The sequence below is a fragment of the Lactuca serriola genome, chromosome 8, assembly GCF_051521515.1.
Source record: "Lactuca serriola cultivar US96UC23 chromosome 8, Lser_US96UC23_V15, whole genome shotgun sequence".
NCBI lineage: Eukaryota > Viridiplantae > Streptophyta > Magnoliopsida > Asterales > Asteraceae > Lactuca > Lactuca serriola.
The window spans coordinates 132,707,679-132,730,829 of NC_136415.1; the positions used below are offsets into that span (position 1 = coordinate 132,707,679).

The 23,151-nt window shown below is 35.5% G+C and overlaps 1 protein-coding gene across 1 annotated transcript; it reads left to right on the plus strand.

Moving 5' to 3' along the window:
- Window positions 1–8,089: 8,089 nt before the first annotated feature.
- LOC145069043 (Insulinase (Peptidase family M16) protein) lies at window positions 8,090–14,170 on the plus strand. Its single transcript, XM_079016014.1, has 21 exons — window positions 8,090–8,429; window positions 9,543–9,789; window positions 9,862–9,987; window positions 10,073–10,210; window positions 10,307–10,441; window positions 10,554–10,811; window positions 10,892–11,029; window positions 11,110–11,179; window positions 11,261–11,474; window positions 11,578–11,683; window positions 11,771–12,004; window positions 12,098–12,262; window positions 12,338–12,487; window positions 12,578–12,669; window positions 12,750–12,831; window positions 12,907–12,990; window positions 13,077–13,193; window positions 13,280–13,390; window positions 13,525–13,605; window positions 13,682–13,852; window positions 13,939–14,170. The coding sequence occupies exons 1-21, from the start codon at window positions 8,218–8,220 to the stop codon at window positions 14,014–14,016; spliced, it is 3,009 nt and encodes a 1,002-aa protein (XP_078872140.1). The 5' UTR covers window positions 8,090–8,217; the 3' UTR covers window positions 14,017–14,170.
- Window positions 14,171–23,151: the final 8,981 nt, after the last annotated feature.

The window sequence follows — 23,151 nt, forward strand, 5'->3', positions numbered from 1 at the left end:
TAGAAGAGCTTAGAGATCCAATGTTAGCATCTCCATTTCGAGACTTTAGAGTTATAAAGTATCTAACTTGGCTATTCATTGAATAAATCTACTTTGGGTTGGTTTTTGGCCATTTTAGTCCCTTTTGTTTAGTCTTGGTGAGCTAGGGTCGTTTTAGGATCTCAATCTAGTACATATAGACATTTTAAAGGTCGTTCATAAAGGTGCAAGCTTTGTGGAGTTTTTAAGCTCAAGCATGAGTTAAGACCATCCATTAAGCTCTTTTGAGCTATAGAGTCCCATTAAACCATGCATACTAGTAAAGTTGCCAACTTTACTTGAAAAGTCATCCATCATAATTAGACTGGAGAGTTGGAGCAAGGGCTAAAGTGAATAAGTGCTTATTGGAGAAGTTTGGAGTCTAGGGGAGTATGTTGGGCGTACCCACCTGCTACATTGCACGTACTGGCCCCAAAGGGTGTACGCTTTGCATACCAGATGAGTACGTAAGGCATACTCGACCTGGTTGACTCATCTTGTTTTGTTAACCTTTTGGGCTTTGGACCTTGGACCAGAAGTTGACTAGGGTTAACCATTCAGTATTTTCAGGGCTTTTTGGATACTAGGCCTTCTCAGGATAAGTCCATGATGGATTTGGGCCTAATTATGGTAATTGGGCCTTATGGTGCCATTTCAGGTTCGGGCTATCTTATGGGCTTGTATTGCGTGGGGGTTTGTTGGGTTAGCTATGAATATGTGTTTTGGTTCAGAAAAAGTAAATGGGCTTTAGGGAAAGGCCCATGTAAGGGTTTGTGCCTAATTTAGAAAATTGGGTCATTAGTAGGCTTAATAATAATAAAAAAATCATGGACTAGAGGGGGACCAGTCATGTAAAGATTAACTACCTGTCTGGTATAGGCGTAATTTAGAAAATTGGGCCTAATTTAGCAAAAGTAAATGGGCTTTAGGGAAAGGCCCGTGTAAATATTAACTACCTGTATGGTATAAGCATGGGAGGGGGACCAGTCATGGACTAGAGGCCCAGAAGAGTGGTCCAGGTGCACTGTAGGCCTTGTGAGGCGGTCCAATCAGAATGAAGGATCGTGTGTGTTCATACCTTGTATGTGTATTGTGGTGTGTGGTATTTTAGGGGAACTCACTAAGCTTTGACTTATAGTTGTGGATTAAATGTTTTATAAGTATCATTCGTAATCGTGGAAAAGCGAATGCCTGACTTGTAACACCAGTCAAATTTAGGTCAAAAATAAATTGTTCAATAACCTTGATTGGGATAAATAAATTGGTAGAGATCGTAACTAGATTTCCAAAAATATAAAGAACACTGAAATCCGAGTTATAACGAAGAAGTTATGACCAATCGAAGATCCGCAACAAAACCGGTAAAATGTTGTTAAGGGTAAAATACGAAATTTCAATAAAATACTTTTCAACCTTAGGTATCTAAATGAAAGTTGTAGATATCATTAAACCGTAAACGTACACAAAAGGAACGCCCAAATCTGACTTCGTTTGAGGAAGTTATGATTTTTCGAAGTTTCAGACATAGTGGTAGACAGCTAAAAACTCAAAATAGAGATCGAGTGATTTTTAGTCAAAACGATCTAAACGAGAATCGAAGATATCGCTGATAGTAATGCAACGGTAAAAAGACAGATGAAAATGGACGTCAGATGAAGAAGTTATGGATTTTTTACGGAGTTTTCCTGGCACGACCTACTAAAAATAAATATAATAAAATTTAAAGTCAAAATTAATCGACGAAGACTAAACTAAAGTTGTAGAGCATAATCTCAGCTTCGCGTCGATATAAAGAACGTCAAAAACGGAGTTCGTATGCGAAAGTTATGAATTTCTGAAGTTCAGGGCGCGAACCCCAACACTGTGTCAGAGTTCACGACGTGAACTCAGTGCTGACGCCTCCTGGAGTCTGTCAGACCCAACTTGCGATGACGCATGCAGTGATGACAAAGTTCACAACGTGAATAAGTTTGGTTCACGACGTAAGACCCCAAAAATGACCCTATAAATAGAAACCGAAGGTCTCAGGTTTAGGCTGCTCTTTTCTCTTCTTCTGGCCACTTTTACTCTGCGTTTAGCATCCCGAGACTACCCCGACGCCCCAGTTACGCGTCCAGATCCTGACGAAGGCTCGAAGTCATGAAGTTCCCAAGAAATAAATCTTTTTCAGTCAAAGTACTGCCCGCGTGAAGCCCGGTTTTTCACCAGAAACCTGTTGTTTCGTCAAGAACGATCCTTCCTAGAAACGAAACGCTGCCCGATTCTCCACTTATCAAGTGAGTTCATACCCCTACACCTTTTCCAAACTTTTTATATGTTTTATAGGGGGGAATACAAGTATAACACAAGGAAACTTGTGTTGCAAAATATTGATTATGTTTTCTTATACTTTACGTATTTATTACACAAAAATATCGACTTTGAATCACAAACATTATTATCAAACTTATAAACTTCTAAATGTTGTTAATAACAAAGTTCCATTATATAAATAATATACATGGAAGCTATGATAAGTATTATTTTATGGAAATTACAGGTTAAAAGGAACAACGATAGGAAAAACACGTATATAAATTGTGATAAGTATAATTTATGAGTCAATCCACTCTTTCTATCGTACAAAGTTATAAATGAAAATTGTTATTTTTATTTACTAAAAGGTTTTTCATATATTACTAGTGAACTTATTGTTAGCGAATCATCTGTGAGACAACGACTTTGTTTAGTATTAGACGAAAGTCCATCACTTATAGCCACAGTCTCCTGTAGGGAGAGCGTGAGTTTGTGTATAGATCTATACGGGACAGAAAATCCCATGCTCTGATTGTTAGCTACAGTTGGAGCGAAAGTTCAGGGGTTACAAATGCCATTTACATTAAGGATATCCGTCATATTAGCATGGTTATAGGAACTCGCAACGCGGAAACAATGACTCATACACGTAGTAATACCCAACTCAATCAAGTTTGGGGAATAATAACTATATGATACTTCATATTTACATCAGGGTTATATATGGTTTTCATTCGATAAACAGTGGGACGTATGATTTCAGCTTCATTTCCTGTTCCTTGTTTGGTTGTGGATTTAGGGCAGAATCACCCAATCGACTGTTGGTTCCAGTCTTAGGCATATATAACTTGTAGGGACTAAGTAATCATGATAGGGTATTATCAGCACATTCAGAATCCAGTAAACGCAACTTTAACTAGTTTTACTTAATAATAAAACTACCAAGCTATAAAGCTAAGTATGTCATAGTTACTTACATATCACGGTCTTGGTCATTTAAGACTCCCTTTCATCTATTAGGGAAAATATGAGATTTTCTGGATCCAATACATTCATTTTCAACACAATGAATCATAACTCATCTATTAGGGAAAATATGGGATTTTCTGGATTTAATACATTCATTTTCAACATAACGAATCACAACTCATCTATTAGGGGAAATATGAGATTTTTTGGATCTAATATATTCATTTTCAAGACAACGAATCATAACTCTTTTCATTTGAAAATATCGGATTTTCTGGAGACATATACAAGTATCTTCATATTGATGTGATCACTTAGTGGGTATGTTTGGGTTATATAAAATGAAGATTCAATAGATAGTGGAATGTGTGGTTTCCACCTCATTTCCTATTCCTTGTTTAGTTGTGGGCTTAGGGCATATCTACTCATCCGACTGTCAGTTCGATCCTTGATTTTATATAACTTATATGCACTAAGTAATCATGGTAGGAACCAACATCGGTCACTTTTCATATACAAATTCAAAGTATCATATATCACTCTTTAAACGTAAGAATCAAATATATTTTGTCATCAATGCTACGGGCTACACTTCAAGCTATTAAGAAAATATAATATTTTTTGTAATATCATACAAACATTTTCAAGAAACAATAAACTTACCTTCTAAATCAAATACTTATGAACTCACCAACTTAAATGTTGATATACTTTCAAAATCAATTGTATTCTCAGGAAACTAATAAGCAGGTACTCGTACAAGTGTCAAGAAGATGAAGCATAATAGCTTCAAGTCTTTGTTTTGGTCATCTACTTTTGAAATCACACTATCTACTTTATGTATTCAATGTAAACACTTTATTATCAATACAATGGTTGTTGCTTTGATTACTATTTTACATTTGTTATGTAAAGCCCCATTTATTTATTAAATAAATAAATTAATTAATGAATGGCTCGTAGCCCTAAAACAAATAATTATATATGCAGGGTGTTGGTTTCGAGGAGTTAATTGCCACATTTTAGAAGTTGGGGGTTAAAAGTGTAAGATCTGGATTTAATTTTAAAAGGATTTCAGAAGTTAGGGGGCGTTTGGTAATTTATGGACTTAAATTGAAGAGATTTGAGGGCTTAGGGGCTGGTTGGTAATTTCAGGACTTATTATGAAAGGAAATTATGGGAGCAAGGGCTAAAGGGTAAATATTGGATTAAGATTGAAAGAAAAAGAGAAGGAAGGGGCCAAACTCGTTATTATGGAGGTAAGTTTAGGGGATCGGGGTATATAACCCGTCACCCCTCCCGCTTCGAACCCTAAACCTAATCGTTTCTTCACCAGCCGCCATCCTTATGACCCCTTAGCCGGCGCCGCTACACCTCCCTTCGACCGAATGGTGTGCCACCAGAGATGTTTCCCTCTTGACGAGTATCGACGAACCCGAAGCATGCCAAAGACCGATCGACTGCCTTGTAGCCTTGGTCGGAGTCGCGAGCCAACTGCCAAGCAACCTCAACTATCGCCGCCGGTGGGTGTAATGATCGACGAGGTCGTAATCTCGCTTTCCTCCGGTGCCACCGTCGTTGGTGAGGTTACCAATCAACCGCCACAACCATTGTAAATTTCTAAATCGCTGGTATTGTTCTTCTTCTTCTATTCATCTTGTCGTCGGCCGCCTTGCGGGTGAAGGGACTCATGGCGTTTCCTGTTATCACCGGTGAGTGATGGTTTAGTTCAAGGCTCGTGTGCGACGTGGGTGCGCTGTGGGGGAAGTCCTGTCGAGTTGGGTCATGGAGAACCACCATGGCAGCCGGCCATGGTGGCTGTCATCGCAATACGCCTTCATACGCCGCTAGATCGATGGAAGGATCAATTTTCAAGAAATTGTGGGTGTTTGATTTTGTTGTGGTGTGTTGTGTGTGTAGTTGCTTGGCTGGAAAATTTAAGAACCGCCACCACCACCACCGTGAGGTGGTGGCTGCCACCATACACCGCCATGTATGTGTGTTTACATTAGTTAGTTAGTGTGTGTGAGCTTTGGTATTTCATTGTAAATTGTAAAATAAAATGGAATAATGAGAAAGAAACCATAACCACCACCGGTCGCCGTGTCGGGTGGCGGTGTGCCTTGTCTCGATTGTGTTGATTCGTTTGGAGGGTTTGAAATCCTAACGGGCCCAAGGAAGCCCTAATGGACTTAATAAGACTTAATGGGCTTAATGACATTCTAGTGGACCTAGTAGGCCCAATAAAGCCCTAATTGATCTAGAGGCCCAACAAGTTAATAAATGGGTTAGTCTTTGGGTTGGAAAACACTAACGCTAATTAAACCCTAATTTTTGAGAATTAATCGGGACGCACACGAGAATTATTTAATAACTTGAGATATTAAATAATAAACTTTGGCAAAGATTAATCTAAGCGATAATGGACTTAATGGATTACGTCCTAAATGGGTTAAGTAGGAAACTTAACCCTAATCATCATTTTATGGGAAACCCTAATTTCACTTGGGTTTATTGTTGGGCCTTCCTTTTGGGCCTTGATGATCGGGTTATTAATGGGTCATCCAAAGTCAAGCAATTAGACTAGAATAATTTAATGGGCCTAGGGCAAGGCCCATGTAAGGGGCTTGGGCCCAATTTGGAAAATTGGGCCATAAATGGGCCATAGTTTGGGCCTTAATGATTATACGATGTTGGGCCTTAGAATGAGACCATGTGTAGGCCTAGGGCCAATTTGGAAAATTGGGCCATATGTTGGGCTTTGATTTCTAATTGACTTTGGGCCTATGGATTGAGCCTTGGGCTTTAATAAGCCAAGCTAGGGGTAATGTAGTAATTACCCAAAGAATATACGTATGGTTATGTCTTGGGACCCAATTATTAATTGGGTGTTATTTTGGTGTTGACAGTTCGGGAATCTGTCAGCCAGCAGCTGGGGTCGAGTCTGTGGGACTTCAGCAAGTGTGGGATTGTGTATTCGGGACTTCAGCAATGTGAGGTGAGTTACCTTCCAGTAGCGGTGAGTCTACGACCACAATGCCGGCCCACCAGTAGGAGTTGTATGTTAGATGATTGTCTTTGTGATATCATCTAGGTTTGCTACTACCTGATATGTTTATATGCTGACATGATATGTTATATGTGATACTGGTAGTAGGAGGGGAATAGTCCCCATGTTCGATTGTTAGGACCGAAGGGTAGTTCGGACACCCCAGGTATGTCTGATAGTATGTTTGTGTTATGATATATGTGATAATAGCTGAGTGTGGGCGAGGCCCGTATCTCAGAGATAGTGGAGTGTGGGCGAGGCCCATATCTCCCAGCTAGCAGAGTGTGGGCGTGGCCCGTATCTCAGAGATAGTGGAGTGTGGGCGCGGCCCGTATCTCCCAGCTAGCGGAGTGCGGGCAAGGCCCGTATCTCCATGAGTGTGGGCGAGGCCCGTATCTCCTAGCTGTTCATTATATGATTGTATGGTATGTGGTATGATGGGGGAACTCACTAACCTTTGTGCTTACGGTTTACAGTTTTGGTTTCAGGTACTCGTTTTCAAAGGAAGGAGCCGGCTTGATCGCAGCACATCACACTGTGTTTTCCGCACAAGAGATCTTTGGGATTACACTCTGATATGGTTTGACGATAAAATGTTTTGATTATTGACACTTTGGTTTTGACATGAGATATGAATATGGATGTTTTATTACTAATGGTTTTATATTATAACTTAATCAAAACGAAATTTTTGGCCTTGAATTTTGGGATGTTACATGTTATAATATTGTACATGACGTCCTCCGCTCCCAAATGTTTCCGTCGTTCAGGTTTAGGGGTGTGACAGATTATACACACTCATCATGAGCATTGGAGATTCCGCATTTATTACATTATTCTGATTTTGAAGCAAGTGTATTTTGAAACAAATGAATTTTCTTACTTAGGTTTTATAAAATGATGTTTTACCTTGATTAAAATTGAAAAAATTGTTTGTGAAAATTGGACGTTACATGATGTTTGGATTTATGAAAATGACCTTTATTTCCTTTTAAATTTGAAAATTCTTACTATGGTATTTAGGACGTTACAATCTGGGTCTTTTCCGGTTTAGTCTCTTAGGATGCTCATAGAAGATGAGCATACTAACATGTTTACGTGGGTTAATTGGGTTCCAATTAAGGTAAACTATTTTGCTTAAAGGCTCTTTTTAGACATGATACCAGTGACAATTAATCTTACCATCCGGTGTGTGAGAATGTCGTCGATTAACTGTCCTCTTTATGCGATCTGTGATGAAGGTGTAGATCTTTTTTTTTTGCTGATACAATTTGGTCTTGAATGCATAAGTGGATTATTTTGTTCCCATTTTATCCTAAAAATCGTATGGAGCTCTTGTTCAATTTAAAGATTTTGAAGTTGGATAAAAATGACTTTAAATTGAGATGAACTTTAATTTATTTCTTCTTTAGGGTTATTTAGAAGACGAATAATGACTTATTGTTCAAATACATCTATAACAACATATCTATAACAGTCCAATGAAAATGATTGATGATTTACACGTTAACTCTTTCAAGTGATTAAAACACAAATCGAAATCGAATTGTATTTCTTTAGGATTGAGTGGTATTGTTCCCTAATTTTCATTATTACATGGTTATACTTGCTAGTTGCTTTTGCTATGTATTAAGTTGATAAAAATATAAAGAAAATACATCTCACCCAATAAGTAAGTGCCACGTACATGATTTGACGTATGTTTTTACTTGTTTGACCTTTACCGGAAAAGGAAACCCGACGGCATACACGTGGAGAGATAGTGACTCGTATAAAACAGAAGACGTCGCGGATCTTCTCTGGGCACTTCTCAACCGCGACAGAGAGAAATTGTGCGTGGTTTTGGAGTGTGTTTATGTGTGTGAAAGAGAAAGGAGTAAGGAGAAATGGATTTGTTACCGGCGGAGGCGTCATCGGAGATTGTGAAGAAGCACAGATTTAGGTCACTGAAAATGGTAGACTTGAATTATGAAGAAGTTTTATCGGATGTTCCATACGGTGCGGACTACGGTAAACTCGACAATGGACTCCGTTACTATGTGCGATTGAATTCCAAGCCTAAAATGAGAGCAGCGTTGGCACTCGCCGTCAGAGTCGGGTAACACATTTATTATCAGCATGATAATAGCTTAATTTCACTTGCAATTTGTGTTTATTTTTTCTTATTCATCATCACGTTTTGAATTATTTAAACTGTTTTTTGTTGATTACTCTAGCGCCAAGCAGTTTTACTTTAGATTTGCAAGGGTTTTAGCATAATGTTGATGTATATTGATTTACTTGTTATCCGATAATATTTGGTTATGCATTTTCTGGAACAAATGTAACTGCATGATTCCCATTTAATCTTCCTGAAATGCTATGTGTTACGCCTTAATATCTACTTACTGATATTCATCTTTTTCCCTTGTCATCTGAAAGCTGTGCTTAATTTTTTATAGTTACTGCTAATGTTAGTGATTCATTTTAAGCCTTTTTGTTGGATTGTTCTGGTGAATGATTCAAGTTAAGGATTTAGCTAAGTATATAATTAGTATGCATTTGAACTCAATGTTGCTGGTTGTAGTTGAAATTGTAAATAATGTTTGATTATGTACTAGTTTTGCGCTTGAAATCTGATGTTGTGATACATTTCTGGCCAAATTATAGATGATATTTGATAACTTAATGCATTGGTTGGATAAGCAATTAGGATGACAGTTAGCAGACTAGTTGATTTGGTTGATGCACATTTGGATGCATTTAAAATGGTCAAAATCTGGAAGTTTACAAGGAATCAATAAGGAAAAGATGCAAGTCACTTATGACTTAAAAAGATTGTTCAAAACTATCTTACTTTCCTGTTGACGTGGTGTATATTTATGACCTGAAATTTTCTCAACAGTTTAGCACTTAAAATTCTTTATGTATATTATGTAATTATAAGAAATGTAATAATTTTTTTTTCGAAAATCAGGTTTATGTTTGACTTTATCTTGATGGGATGCCACCAGCAATGCATAGTTCATTAGATATATATATTATGTGTAGACATGCTCTTAGTTATTCTTACATTTATGAGATTACAGACACAGTAGTGAATTAGGGTTTGCTGGTTGGTTTGTCTAAAGTTGGAGAACCTTAAATTTGGGGTAAAGTATATGCCCATATAGAAGCAAGTACTTTTAGTCAGAAATGAACATTAATGGTTGAAAATCTTAATACATGACAGTTCAGTTCTGGAAGAGGAAGAAGAGCGAGGAGTTGCTCACATAGTTGAGCATCTTGCTTTCAGTGCAACCAAGAAATACACAAATCATGACATTGTCAAATTTCTTGAAAGCATTGGAGCAGAGTTTGGTGCCTGTCAGAATGCAGTCACATCTTCTGATGAAACAGTTTATGAGCTGTTTGTTCCTATTGACAAACCTGAGCTATTATCTCAAGCCATTTCAGTCTTGGCAGAATTTAGTTCAGAGGTAAGAACAAATATATGTGACATACATCTGCATCATCCTTCTTCCGGTTTTCCATATTTTTTATGTGTGCAGATTCGAGTATCAGCAGAGGATTTAGAAAAAGAGAGAGGTGCTGTAATGGAAGAGTACAGAGCAAACAGGAACGCCAATGGCAGAATGCAGGATGCACATTGGCTTTTGATGATGGAAGGTTCAAAGGTCTGTATCTGTCATAAATATTTCTTTTTATTTTTCATTGTCTCAAAAATATTTCTTTCTAAAATTTCAATTATTTTTATTCCAGTATGCAGAGCGTTTGCCAATTGGATTAGAGAAGGTGATCCGGACAGTTTCTCCTGAAACCGTGAAACGATTTTACACAAAATGGTATCATCTCCAGAATATGGCTGTTATTGCTGTTGGAGACTTTTCTGATACAAAGGTTAGAAATTAGAATGATACAAATGCTTTCTAATTTTCTATCATAAGTGACAAGCAAAAAGCTATCTTGTAATCTCTTGTTTTTTCTTTCTTGCAGAGTGTTGTTGAATTAATAAAGACTCATTTTGGTGGTAAAGTGTCAACTACCGATTACATAGAAATACCTAAATTTCTAGTTCCATCTCACGAGGAACCTCGTATTTCATGTTTTGTGGAATCTGAAGCTGCTGGGGTTAGTGTTCTACAGTCTCCAATGTAATAAATAGTATAGAACTAATATCATATGCTTATTGGGGTTACATTCAACAAAACATATGAAATATAAAATTTTCTTTTTGTCACAGTCAGCAGTCATGATCAGCTGCAAGTCACAAGTGGATGAGCTGAAAACCGTAAAGGACTACCGGAATTTACTTGTGGAAGCCATGTTTTACCACGCGATGAATCAAAGATTCTTTAAAATGTCACGCAAGAAGGACCCACCTTACTTTTCATGCTCGGTTGCTGCAGATGTGGTTGTTCAACCAATTAAGGCGTATATAATGACTTCATCTTGTAAAGAGAAAGGCACTCTTTATGCCTTGGAATCCATGCTCACAGAGGTTTCATGACTTCATTTCCATCTTTATGTTGGAGTGTGAATGTGTGATTCAATATTGTTAACTAATATAAATTCTTTCAGATTGCTAGGGTTCGGATACATGGATTTTCTGAACGCGAAACCTCTGTTGCAAGAGCATCAATGATGTCCGAAATCGAATCTGCATATTTGGAGCGTGACCAAGTACAGTCAGCAAGTTTACGGGAGGAATTTTTGCATGTATTCCACTGATTCCCTTGTATCATTATCTTTGTAGTTTAAGTTTTTTTATTTTCTAATTCTTGGTGTTTAACTTTTAGCATTTTCTTCGTGGCGAACCTGTTGTTGGAATTGAGTATGAAGCACAACTTCAGAAAACTATTTTGCCACGTAAGTTGTTAACTTCATTAATTTATAGATATGTTTTTGAATGTTACATACTAATGGTGGCTTTACTTTTTGATGTGGTAGATATCTCTGCATCCGAGGTATCAAAGTATTCTGAGAATTTTCGCACCACACATAGTTGTGTGATAAAGACAATCGAGCCTCGAGCTGCTGCAACAGTGGATGATCTAAAAAATATTGTTTTAAAAATAAATTCACTCGAGAAAGATGGAAACATTTCCCCTTGGGACGAAGAACACATCCCAGAAGAAATCGTTACTTTAAAACCAAACCCCGGGTAACTTTCCTCATCATGAAATGCAACTGATGACATCATTTCTGCAAATTGTATATTTACTAATCTCCCATTGGTAAATCTTTTTTTTTTTGGTCTATTATAGGAGTGTAGTTCAGGAGTCTGAATATTCAAATATTGGAGTCACTGAGCTGATTTTGTCAAATGGAATGCGTGTCTGCTATAAGCACACAGACTTCCTTGAAGACCAGGTTTGTTTTCATGCACTTAAAATTACTACTTGTAAAAACTTATTATGTGCATATTTGTTATGTGATTAAAATGCTGTGTTTGAACAGGTTTTGTTCACAGGATACGCCTACGGGGGTTTATCTGAACTTCCAGAAAGCGAATACTTTTCGTGTTCAATGAGTTCCACAATTGCTGGAGAAATTGGTATTTTTGGTTATAGGCCTTCAGTACTTCTAGATATGCTTGCTGGTAAAAGAGCTGAAATTGGTACAAAACTTGGTGCATATATGAGAACTTTCTTCGGTGACTGTTCGCCTACCGATTTGGAAACTGCCTTCCAGGTTTGTTCAACTAATCATTTATACACATTTTTGGCTAAAATTCCTAATATCCTTTTCTTGATCCTATTTTTTAAATTCTATGTTTCTTGCTAGTTGGTCTATCAACTGTTTGCAACTGGGGTGGTACCAGGGGAAGAGGACATTAAGATTGTGATGCAAATGTCAGAAGAATCGGTCAATGCCCAAGAAAGAGACCCATATACTGTCTTTGCAAACCGTGTGAGGGAGATTAATTATGGGAACTCTTATTTTTTCAGGGTAAGATTTTTTTTTTAAAAAAAAATATTTTGGTTTACTTATAGAGTCTAGTACATCTTACAATCTTTTTTTCAGCCAACAAGAATTAGTGATCTTCGAAAAGTTGACCCATTTAAAGCATGTGAATATTTCAACAAATGTTTCAAGGACCCGTCAACTTTCACTGTGGTGATTGTCGGGAATATTGATCCTGATATTGCAAGGCCATTGATACTACAATATTTGGTGAGTAGAATTGTGTTTTTTATATTTAAATTTAACTTATAACTTTTGGAAATATGATTATGTGAAATGTGTTATGGAATTTTATTGCAGGGAGGAATCCCAAGACCATCTGAACCGATTTTAAAGTACAACCGTGATGACCTGAAAGGCTTGCCTTTTACTTTTCCCACAACCATAACTCGGTTTGTACATTTTTTTTCCCTTTTCACTTTTAATAACAAAAAATAAGTAAATTTTATTTAATACATGGTGTTGTTTGTAGAGAAGTTGTTCGCAGCCCTATGGTGGAAGCACAGTGTTCTGTTCAGTTATGCTTCCCAGTAGAGTTAAAGAATGAAAAAATGGTATGCTGATGAGAAGCTTGTGACATTTCTTGATAGATGGAGGACTAATAAAGTAATAATTTGTTTCCATGATAGATGGAGGACGTTCACTTCATTGGGTTTTTGAGCAAACTATTGGAAGCCAAAATAATTCAGGTTCTCCGTTTCAAGCATGGCCAGGTTTGTTTTTATGCTTCACGTGTAAACTTCATTGCCTAAATTCATTCATCACTTTAATTAAAACTCTAATGCTGTTTTCATACCAGATCTACTCAGCTGGTGTTTCTGTATTTCTTGGTGGCAATAAACCTTCGCGAGTTGGTAATGCTCGTGGAGATATTAGTGTAAACTTTTCTTGTGATCCAGATGTCGCTCTAGCACTGGTATGTGTTTTTACATCTTGATCCTTGAAAACAGTTGTGGATATTTTTCATTTATCATATGAAAAAGTATATGACTTTCCTTTCAGGTTGATCTTGCTTTGGATGAGATATTACGTCTTCAAGAAGAAGGACCTTCAGATGCAGATATCTCTACAGTACTCGAGATTGAACAACGGGCCCACGAAAATGGACTACAGGTGATTAATATGAAAAAAAACTCAAAAAGTGATATCTATGTTAAAAACAAGAGTCGATTACATTTTTGGTACCCTCGAGTGTAGCTGATTTTGTTTAGTCTAAAAACAAAACTAAAAAAAGTAAGAAATCTCAGGAGAATTATTGGTGGCTTGATCGGATATTGCACAGCTATCAATCTAGGATCTATTCAGGGGATGTTGGTACTTCATTTGCTGTAAGTGTTTGTGTTCACGCAATCTAATCCATGTAACTTTTTTTTTTGAATAATAATTGGTGATTTTTTGATGCAGGTTCAAGATGAGAGTCGCATAGACGTTAGGAAAATCTTGACACCAGTGACAGCTCAGCAATCACTGCAAAAGACTTTACCTTTCCCTTGCAAAAAACAATACACTGTAGTAATTCTAATGCCTCAGGCTTCTCGTTTTGAAAGGCTAAAGTCCTTCATCACTGATGCAAAGGTCAGTTACAAAAGTCAAACAGTGACTCCATTAGTTTTTACAAAACTTTTATAAGAAAGTAATGATTATGTTGTGGGTGGGTGCAGGTTCAAGTTGGATTTGGTGGTCTGGTAGTTTTGGGTTTCTGCATCTGGAGATATGCACGAAGATCTTCAGAATCATAGAGTCTGTGCTTGAGTAGTCATCAGAACCTAGAAATTTTGAATAGTAGATACAAGTCTATGTGGGAGAGGCATTGTTGGTTAAAACTCAAACCAAAAATTGATTAGAATTCACTGATTAAAATTGAAAAAGGAAAACAAAGTTCGTGTGTATGAACCGAAGGCGATATGTAGTTTTTGTGTGTGTTCAGACCAAACCAGGGAAAGAGGGAAGGAGAGTGAGATGGTGGAAGAACAATCTAAAAAGCGTAGCTACTAAGTAGACAACAGATAATAAAAATAAAAGTACAAAAAATAAAATAACATTAACACAATGAAAAAAAAAAAAAAAACGATATTTTCTGGTTCACTACAAGTTCATTTTGGAGATGATTTATAACATCTTCATTTGTGACCTTGAAAAATCATCGTCTTTTAACGATGCAAATACTCAGTCGTTTAAAAACTCATCTAATATATAACTTGTGCAAATCCAGTTATACAAGTTTCATTGTAGAAAAATATGTCTCTATTGTTGTGGCTGCAACCGTTAAAACTAATGTTATCTTTAATCATCCATAGATCAAAGGAAACAAATGATGGATCTTGGTTTGCACCTCACTCTAGCATTCTCAAATATACAATTCAAGTTAACAAGTCTTCCATCTTGTTGCATATGATTGAGTAGAGAAAAATCTTGTAGAATATATATCATGTCTAGTTCTAAAATCCAAAGAATTGATATGATCGATCTTACGATCAGTTTCAACATCCCAAAAAACATTTGTTTTAGTTCTTTAATTGACTTCGTAAATTTGGTTGGGTATGTGCTTGTTCATAGCCAATTATTAAAAATAATGGTTAAAATCATAAAAGACTATATATATTAGGGTTTGTCCGAACTATGAGGGTGTTTGGGGTGTTGATTTTGAAGTGTTCATTGATTTATTGTCAGTTTGATACTCATAATAAGAAATTTTAAATGTTTGGATAAGAAAATTTCACAAACACTTATTGACTTAAATAAAAGGGAAAATACTAATCTAGCCAAATACACTAATTACCTATCCAAAATTAGCCAAAAAAAAAAACACATTAGCCAAAACTAGCCTACGAAATAGTAGATAGGTTAGGGTTGACTACGGTCAACCTTCGAAAACTACTATTTCGTTGCAATGGACTACTCTTTCGTGGGCCATCTACTTTTTTTTGTGGCTCATTGGCCCATAGTATATAATATCTTATTTTCAGTTTATGTTATTTTTTTTTCTTCCATTGTCTACTATTTTCTCTCAATGGAGCACCCGAAGAACAACGAGGTACGTCCATTTTTAATCAAAATTTTACCGTATTGTTAATTAGAAGTAGTTTTTATATATGAGGATAACTTTTTTTTTTGAAAAAAAACCGAAAAAAAAAAAATTAACAGATTGTGCGTTGTAGACTTGTAGGCGTAGGTTTCGTAAGAAACCTGCGGGTTTTTTTTTCCCAGTTTTTTCAAAAAAAAAGTTATCCACATATACAAAAACTACTCCTAATCAACAATACAGTAAAATTTTGATTAAAAATGGACGTATTTCGTTGTTCTTCGGGTGCTCCATTGAGAGAAAATAGTAGACAATGGAAGAAATTTTAGTCAAATTTAACAAAAAAAATAGTCAAATTTAGCAAAAAAGTAGTAAATTTTAATAAAAAGTAGTCAAATTTACCCAAAAATAGTCCAATTTACCAAAAAAAAAATAGTCAACAAATTCAAAAAAGTAATCTACATTTTAGCAAAAAATTATTTTATCAAAATATTGTTCAAAAAATTATTTTATATTTTACAAAAAATATTTTTTAACAAAATAATTTTCAAAAACTACTCTACATTTTACAAACAATATTTTTAATCAAAATAATTCTCAAAAAATACTCTCTATTTAAAAAAAAAACGTAGCTTTTTAACCTAAAACCGTAGACTTCAATCCAAAACCATAGTTTTCATTAAAAAAAAATACCATAGATTTAACCCAAAACCATAGGTTACAGTTTGGGAAACCGTATTTTGTAGAGAGTAACTGTATGTTTAAAAAAAACCTATGATTTTATATCTTCAAAATATATATATATATATATATATATATATATATATATATATATATATATATATATACTAAACATGAAACAGTAGACGATTCTAAATACCTACGGTTTTATGGGCTATTTTGGGACAATTCCTAATTTTTGGCTAAAAATAGTTAATTACTTCCTTAATTTGGCTAGATTAGTAATTAGCCCTTAAATAAATAGTTATTGGTAAGTTATTTCTTAATTACACGTATAATGACCATTCTAACTTGACAAGTTTGGTGCATAGCTTAATACTTGAAGAACTAATTCTAGAAGTGTAAAACTAAAGGGATTTGCTAATAGAGTTGAAGAACGAATGTTGCTTTGATGCTTATACTTTGGCATCTTGGAATGTGTACCATGGAGTTACGGATGACAACCGGAAGGATATATGTGTTTGTATACTTAGGTTATGAGGAGTGGTGGTGCATGCTAAAGAGTTGTTAAGACATGTCATATCAGATTTTTTTCTTCTACCTAATCTTTTGTCACAAAAAATATATACACTTGAATTTTGAGAAAAAAATTAAAACAAAAATGCAAATAAAAGATGACCAATCACAACCTTCTGATTTTAGAAAATAAAAAATAAAAAAAGAAAGCAAATACAAAAGGACCAATGACAGCCAACTCTAAAGAATCTTTTCTTATCTCTCTTCTCGCTAGTGAACTAGCGAACTCTTCTTAACATTGCTTAACATAGTGAAGGGGGTGGTGTTTTGTTCATGCCAAGTTTTTGGCGAGTGAGTTTGGCGTCCCCACTCCCTTTAGCCTTATACGCGTATATCCCACTGTATTTGTGCTAATTAAGTTGTAATGCTTATAATCTATTTATAGGCTTATATAGTTCTCCTACCATATTTTCTCACTCTCTCGGATCTCTTAGTCCCTATTTGACAAATTAGATTAAAAACTCTGAAAAGCTAGCTAGTAACTTATAAGTTAGTTTATAAATTAATAGTATTTGGTAAAAAGTAGTGATAAGCTAGATTATATATGCAATTTACATAAATAGATATTTGGATATATATATAACTAAAAATTAACATCATATATAATTAAAAATTTATTGGGAATATTTTTGAAAAAGCTCCATAAGCTTCTCAAAATCTATTTCAAAGTAGTTTTTCAAAAACTAAAGCTAGTTTATAAGTTACAATAAGTTATCTTTGATGATTAGGTTATTTTTATGTATGTGAGAGCATGTCTTGTAGTGAGATTTTATTGAGGTTTTGATGTGATTTTTTTCTTTTTAATGAAAAGAGTTTTTTGGTTTAAACTTTTTTTTTTACAATAACTTACTTGAACCTTTCGACTAGTCTTTTATCAGGGGCTAAGTATTGATTAAAGTCATCCATTATGGCTTATAACCGACCTTCCAACACTCACTTTCGCCCTCTTCAAATTTGAGAACATGGACTTTCTCATATGTTTAAGTGAAAAGGGCTTTGATTGTTCTATATATTCGATGTTGGTATACAAGTACACACCTTCAATTGAACTTATGTAATGTTTCAATGTAAAAAATGGTAATGTATTAATAGATTATATTTTGGTTGAAATCTTAGAAATTGTCATTGTATATGATCAATAGTTAACTATACATTTAAAGCACATAGAGTTTTCGTGCATGTCTTTATTCACGCTAGATATTTTATTTCCTTTTTGTTCTTCAAGATAATTTGTTTTATTGCTCACTATAGATTTCTCGATTTACAAGAATATAGGCGATATGAATTATCATAGGCGATGTGATAAGCAACCTTATTCAGAATTGCTTCACAATCCCAGACTCATGGTGAACCCTATTTGAAACTCCTAAGATTCGAACTCGGGTCACCTATGAGAAGGCGATTACCTAACCTTACCCGATTGAGCCAACAAAAAAATGATAGTATAAGACCTTCAAGTTAGTTATGATATATCCATATGATGCGACATTGGAATCCGGGCATTGGGTCTTGTGTGTTGGATATGGATCGTGGATCAGAGATGAACATCGTTAGCATGTTCCTAACGGGATTCCTAGCTACAACAAGTAACAAGACCGTAGAGTTTCCCCATGCACTATGCCCCGGGAGCAAGCTCCGACGATCAAGTCAGATCAGTGTATAAAGGGAGATGGTTCCTCCTGGCCGAAGGGCACCATCTAGGTGTGATGGGTGTGAGTAAGAGCATAATAGAGGCTAATGCCTTAGGGTTCCAGATGATCAGAAGTTTCCCCTTCATGGAGGAGGAAACATTCTATTTATAGGGGACAATTAGTTCAGACCTTGGGCCAGCCCACTTCAGGCCCAACTAGCTGGCAACGATGCCAACAAGTTGTGCGGTCAGGAAGTGGTGCCAGGCAGGAAATATTGTAGCCATGCAGGGTTGACCAACAATGCTACTAATCAGCCACATAGTCATGTTATTGGGCCATGAGAATGGACAAATACCATCAAGTCCCCCAGTTCAATGTGATTGGTTTGCAACTAATTGCATTGGAATGAGCAACAAATGTGCACCAACATAAATGGAACAACTGACCTTGCCCATAAGAGATTGTAATGTTATATAGTAGATCCCGAGGTTGATTTGGATATGTGCAATGCAGGGTAGGGATGGTAAAAAAAAAACCAAACCCGATGATTTTAGGACGGGTCGGGTTGCTCTTATCGGGTAATGAGTAGTTATCGGGGATTATCCGTTTCGAGGCAGGGAATGGGATATTTTCGCCCCGACCCACCCCTATATATATATATATATATATATATATATATATATATATATATATATATATATATATATATATGACCGCTAACCCTAAGAGCATATCCCAATTCTCAGCTTCTATTCTTCCATTTGCATCTGACATTCACAATTCACATTGGTTCTGGTTCGTCGACTCCACTCGTTGTATACACGCCTCAGAAGATTGATTCCATTGTTTGCTGCTTCGTTAATGATCTTATTGCTTTCTACTCACTAGCGCAACCTTGCCTCTACTCCGACGAAGCAAGGCATTGACGACTTAGGTAAGTTTCGATGATGTATTTGTTGATTTCTTTTTTGAATCTGATTTCATAGTTATGTAAAATCCGTTCTTTGCTGATTTCATACACACTCGATGTATTTGTTGATTTCATTGACAGTCGGTTTTCTTTGCTTATTTCAGATCCTCATTTCATAACAAGTCGATGTCTTTGCTAATTTCATACACAACCACATTTAAGTAAATTTGATTTGATAAACATGTAATCCTTTTTTATCACAAGAGTGTAAGTTGTTGATTTTTTCATCCGTTAACATAGTTTAGTTAACATTGTATGGGTTTCATTCTACTTTATCTTATATATATATATATATATATATATATATATATATATATATATAGAGAGAGAGAGAGAGAGAAAGAAAGAAAGAAAGAAAGAAAGAGATTCAAATACACATATGAGTTTATCTGATTAAAACTATGTATCTGATTTGTAACAATATGTTTCTAGGCGAATTAATGCAGACAGTTAGACAAGAAATGGAGAAAAACAAAGATTGCAATGACAAGCAAAAGATTCGTTACTTGATGTGACATCCCCAAATTCACAGTTATTTTAAAATTTTTTATTTATGCTTATTGAAAAATCAGAGTATCCATTTTAAAGAATAATATTGCAGAATTTGTTTCTAGAAAAACATGATAATAATATTATCAAAGCATTTCCGAAGAAATGTATTTTGTTTGTATTAAAACATTGGGATGTCATCATCAGTACATAAACATAAGTATAAACAGACCTTACATTCATTTACACTAATGATTTACATCTCCTTTAATCTCTCAGTGTAATGTATCTTTGTAATCGACACTTGTGATACAAATAAACTGAGTATGTCAAGTTGGGAAACCTGGTGAGTATATAGGGATTTCAATCCCACAATGTTGTATCATATATATATATATATATATATATATATATATATATATATATATATATATTAAAACTCACAATATATATAATTTCACCTCATATAAGCAATTTTACCCCACCCCGTCGATCCTCACAACGACACGATCCACACTCTCAGATCTAAAATTAACAGTTTTACCTAATCCATACTCCTGTATCAGGTATGTCTAATCCATGCTCTCGGATCAATGACAAATGAATATGCCCACTCCATACTCTTGGACTAAGGACAAATAACTATGTCTAATCCATGCTCTCAGATTAATGACAATTTTTAAAGTTCTACTCTCTGTGTATATCTCACTAATGCATCAGGTAAGATCCAACATTTTTATTAGGAAAATCGATACAAAATAATAAAAAGAAAGTGTACCTTGAGAAGAAAGAAAGCATATGTGGGAGTAATCAACCTCAATTTCAAGCTGCTGGGGAAGAACATGATGCATGAAATGTATAGACAAAGAAGATGTAAGACGGAGAAGATAAGTAGCTTGAAATATATAACAGTATGCTCAACAATTACATTTTTTGATGTTATTTCATTAACGTGTGACAGAGAACTCTCCTAATTTTGTGCAAAACGTTATTAGGTGAGGGCGTTTTAGGTAGATTGAACATGAAATTAGCATTGAACGTTAACAACACCCTACTCTTCACTTAATTTTATAAGAGATTTTATTAAGATTAAGTAAAAAAGAAACACCAACATATATCTGAATCTATTAATTTTTTTTTATAAATTAAGTGCATTACATCAAAAAGAAACAACCCCTTACTCCATTCCTTCCATCCTGAGCACCACACCCGCGAATCTTCCTTCTTTCTTCTTGAAAAAAAGCAAAATGTTTATTCTTGGTTCCTACAAACACCATCATCTGAAAAATGAAGAACATAAAAGTGATTAAATCAATTAAAGCAAAATTTTATACTTGTAATCAACTATCAAATTGTAGGAAATCGGTCGGAGGCCAAATGAGAGACGGAAGCTGGTAATCGAGTATGTGATTTGAATCGACTACATAAATGTAAAACCCTAAAACTGAAAACCCACTTAAGTTTGTTACCTGTGCTAAGATTCGGTTGTTTGTTGTAACTTCAAATTGATTTGCAATAGAAGGAACAAGCACTGGAATAGCATAATAGCAGCAATCCAAGCACAACTCGAAGGGTTTGCCATTTGTGTTCTTTCTCGAAGCTATAATTTTAGAGAGAAAATTAAAGACGCGGAACTTAAATGGTTGTGTAGCCATTTAAAATAGGAAAATCCATAACTCCAAATCATTTTCCTGGTTTTATGCCATTATAGAGTATAAGATTTATGGCAACTCTTTTAAAATTATTTGAAATCTGGATGCAAGATAATATGATAGTAATTTCTTTAGGCGGGAAAAGAGACATGTGACAATGTTGTGATGTCAGCAAAATGATCCAAGGGTTGAAACCTATTAATGAAATGCAATCAAGGGCTCTGATTTCTTTATTTGGGAATTAAGGGTTCTCTTTTAATAATTATTAAGATTGGTATGGAGAGTCGGGCAGCAAGCTACTGAGAGACTGAGCAACAAGGCTGGTGAGAGTTAGAAGATGAAACTGTTGGTGAATATTACACAATAAGACTGTTGTCAGGATCTAGACAACACAAATGCTAAGGGTTGGACGATGAGGCCGTTGGTAAGGATTGTGTAGCAAGACTGTTGTTGGGAGCCAACCAACAAAGATGCCAAGGGCTCTTTGTTCATGTTGAGTATCTTAGGTGTTGACGAGATCAAATAGTTTATTCGTTCTTCTGGAGAGGATGATGCTCTTTGGTTTTTTTTTAGTACGATCTTATACCAATGTTAGTTTCGTGGTTGCTTGCTAGAGACAATGTCTTCATTTTGGGTTTTATAGGTTGGCTTAGCTGTTAAGAGAATATGTTAATATTTACATGAGGAAATGACACAAATGCATTACGAATTTTGTGGGGTTGGTCATTTTAGTCCTTAAACTATTTTCGTGGCTTTATGAGGAAACCAACTCGTGGGCAACTTGTCTTTTTAGTCCCTTTTACTTGTTTTAGTCGGTTTGAGTGACACATAGACAATACTTGGGGTCTCTCTCTCTCTCTCTGTCTCCTTCTCTTTCTTTATTTCTTTCTTTCTCTCTCTCTCTCTCTCTCTCTCTCTCTCTCTCTCTCTCTCTTTCTCTCTCTTTTTTCTCCCTCTCCCTCTCTCTCTCAAGAATACAATCTACTAGGAACCCACCACCGTCTTGTTCCTCTTATCCTTCTTCAAAACCCATCAATAATGCAACGAAAAGTGAAGTTATATGGTTCAAACATTTCATCAAATTGCCACTACTAGATACTCCATGATGATATCTGAATTCTACATGAAATCAAATAGATTTTAACATTCATCTTCTTCTCATATCTTGTTCTTGACATGTATGATAAGTTTTATGACTACGAAGATATCTGAACACGATTTTAAGTCCATATCAGTTCAAACAAGTGGTGATGCATTGATCAAGTTTATCAAGCTATTCAAGATTTTTATTGAACCTGTATATGGTTTCAAATGACCCTAGAAGATTCAATTACATCTAGTATGTATTCAGTCATGGTGGTTAATAAAGAGGGCTGCAAACAGGAGAGATGAGCTACACAACCTAGTTGTTCGATGAAATGCCTAAACGAGATCAAAGAAGAAATCGGAGTAGTAAAGTAATATATTTACCACATAATAGGAAAATATGGAATAAAGCTACATATAGTTACGACTTATTTAACTACACCAACTTGTACATCATCATTTCTCCCACGACAAGTCTACCCATGATATACACTTGATGCCATCTATTTTTTCTATGATTGAGAAACATATGGTGATTTAACATTAAAAAATAGGGGGAGTAAAGAGGATGCAACTTTGGTTTTAATCTCATAAAGACATCAAGATCTTCATTTCTCCCATGACAAGTATACCCATAGGGCCGACTTTATGTGTTTATAAACAAAGGTAGGGCTTAGGGCCCCTACTCCTAGAGGGCTCCACTTAACCCAAATATCCAATGCAATCCAATCAATATTCATTGAACCGTTGCTCATTGCACACCCTCA

Coding starts and splice junctions, on each gene's coding strand:
- LOC145069043 (XM_079016014.1), top strand. CDS start 8,218: ATGGATTTGTTACCGGCGGAGGCGTCATCGGAGATTGTGAAGAAGCAC. Junction 9,988..10,072: donor TGATGATGGAAGGTTCAAAG/GTCTGTATCTGT, acceptor TTTTTATTCCAG/TATGCAGAGCGTTTGCCAAT. Junction 10,812..10,891: donor TGGAATCCATGCTCACAGAG/GTTTCATGACTT, acceptor AAATTCTTTCAG/ATTGCTAGGGTTCGGATACA.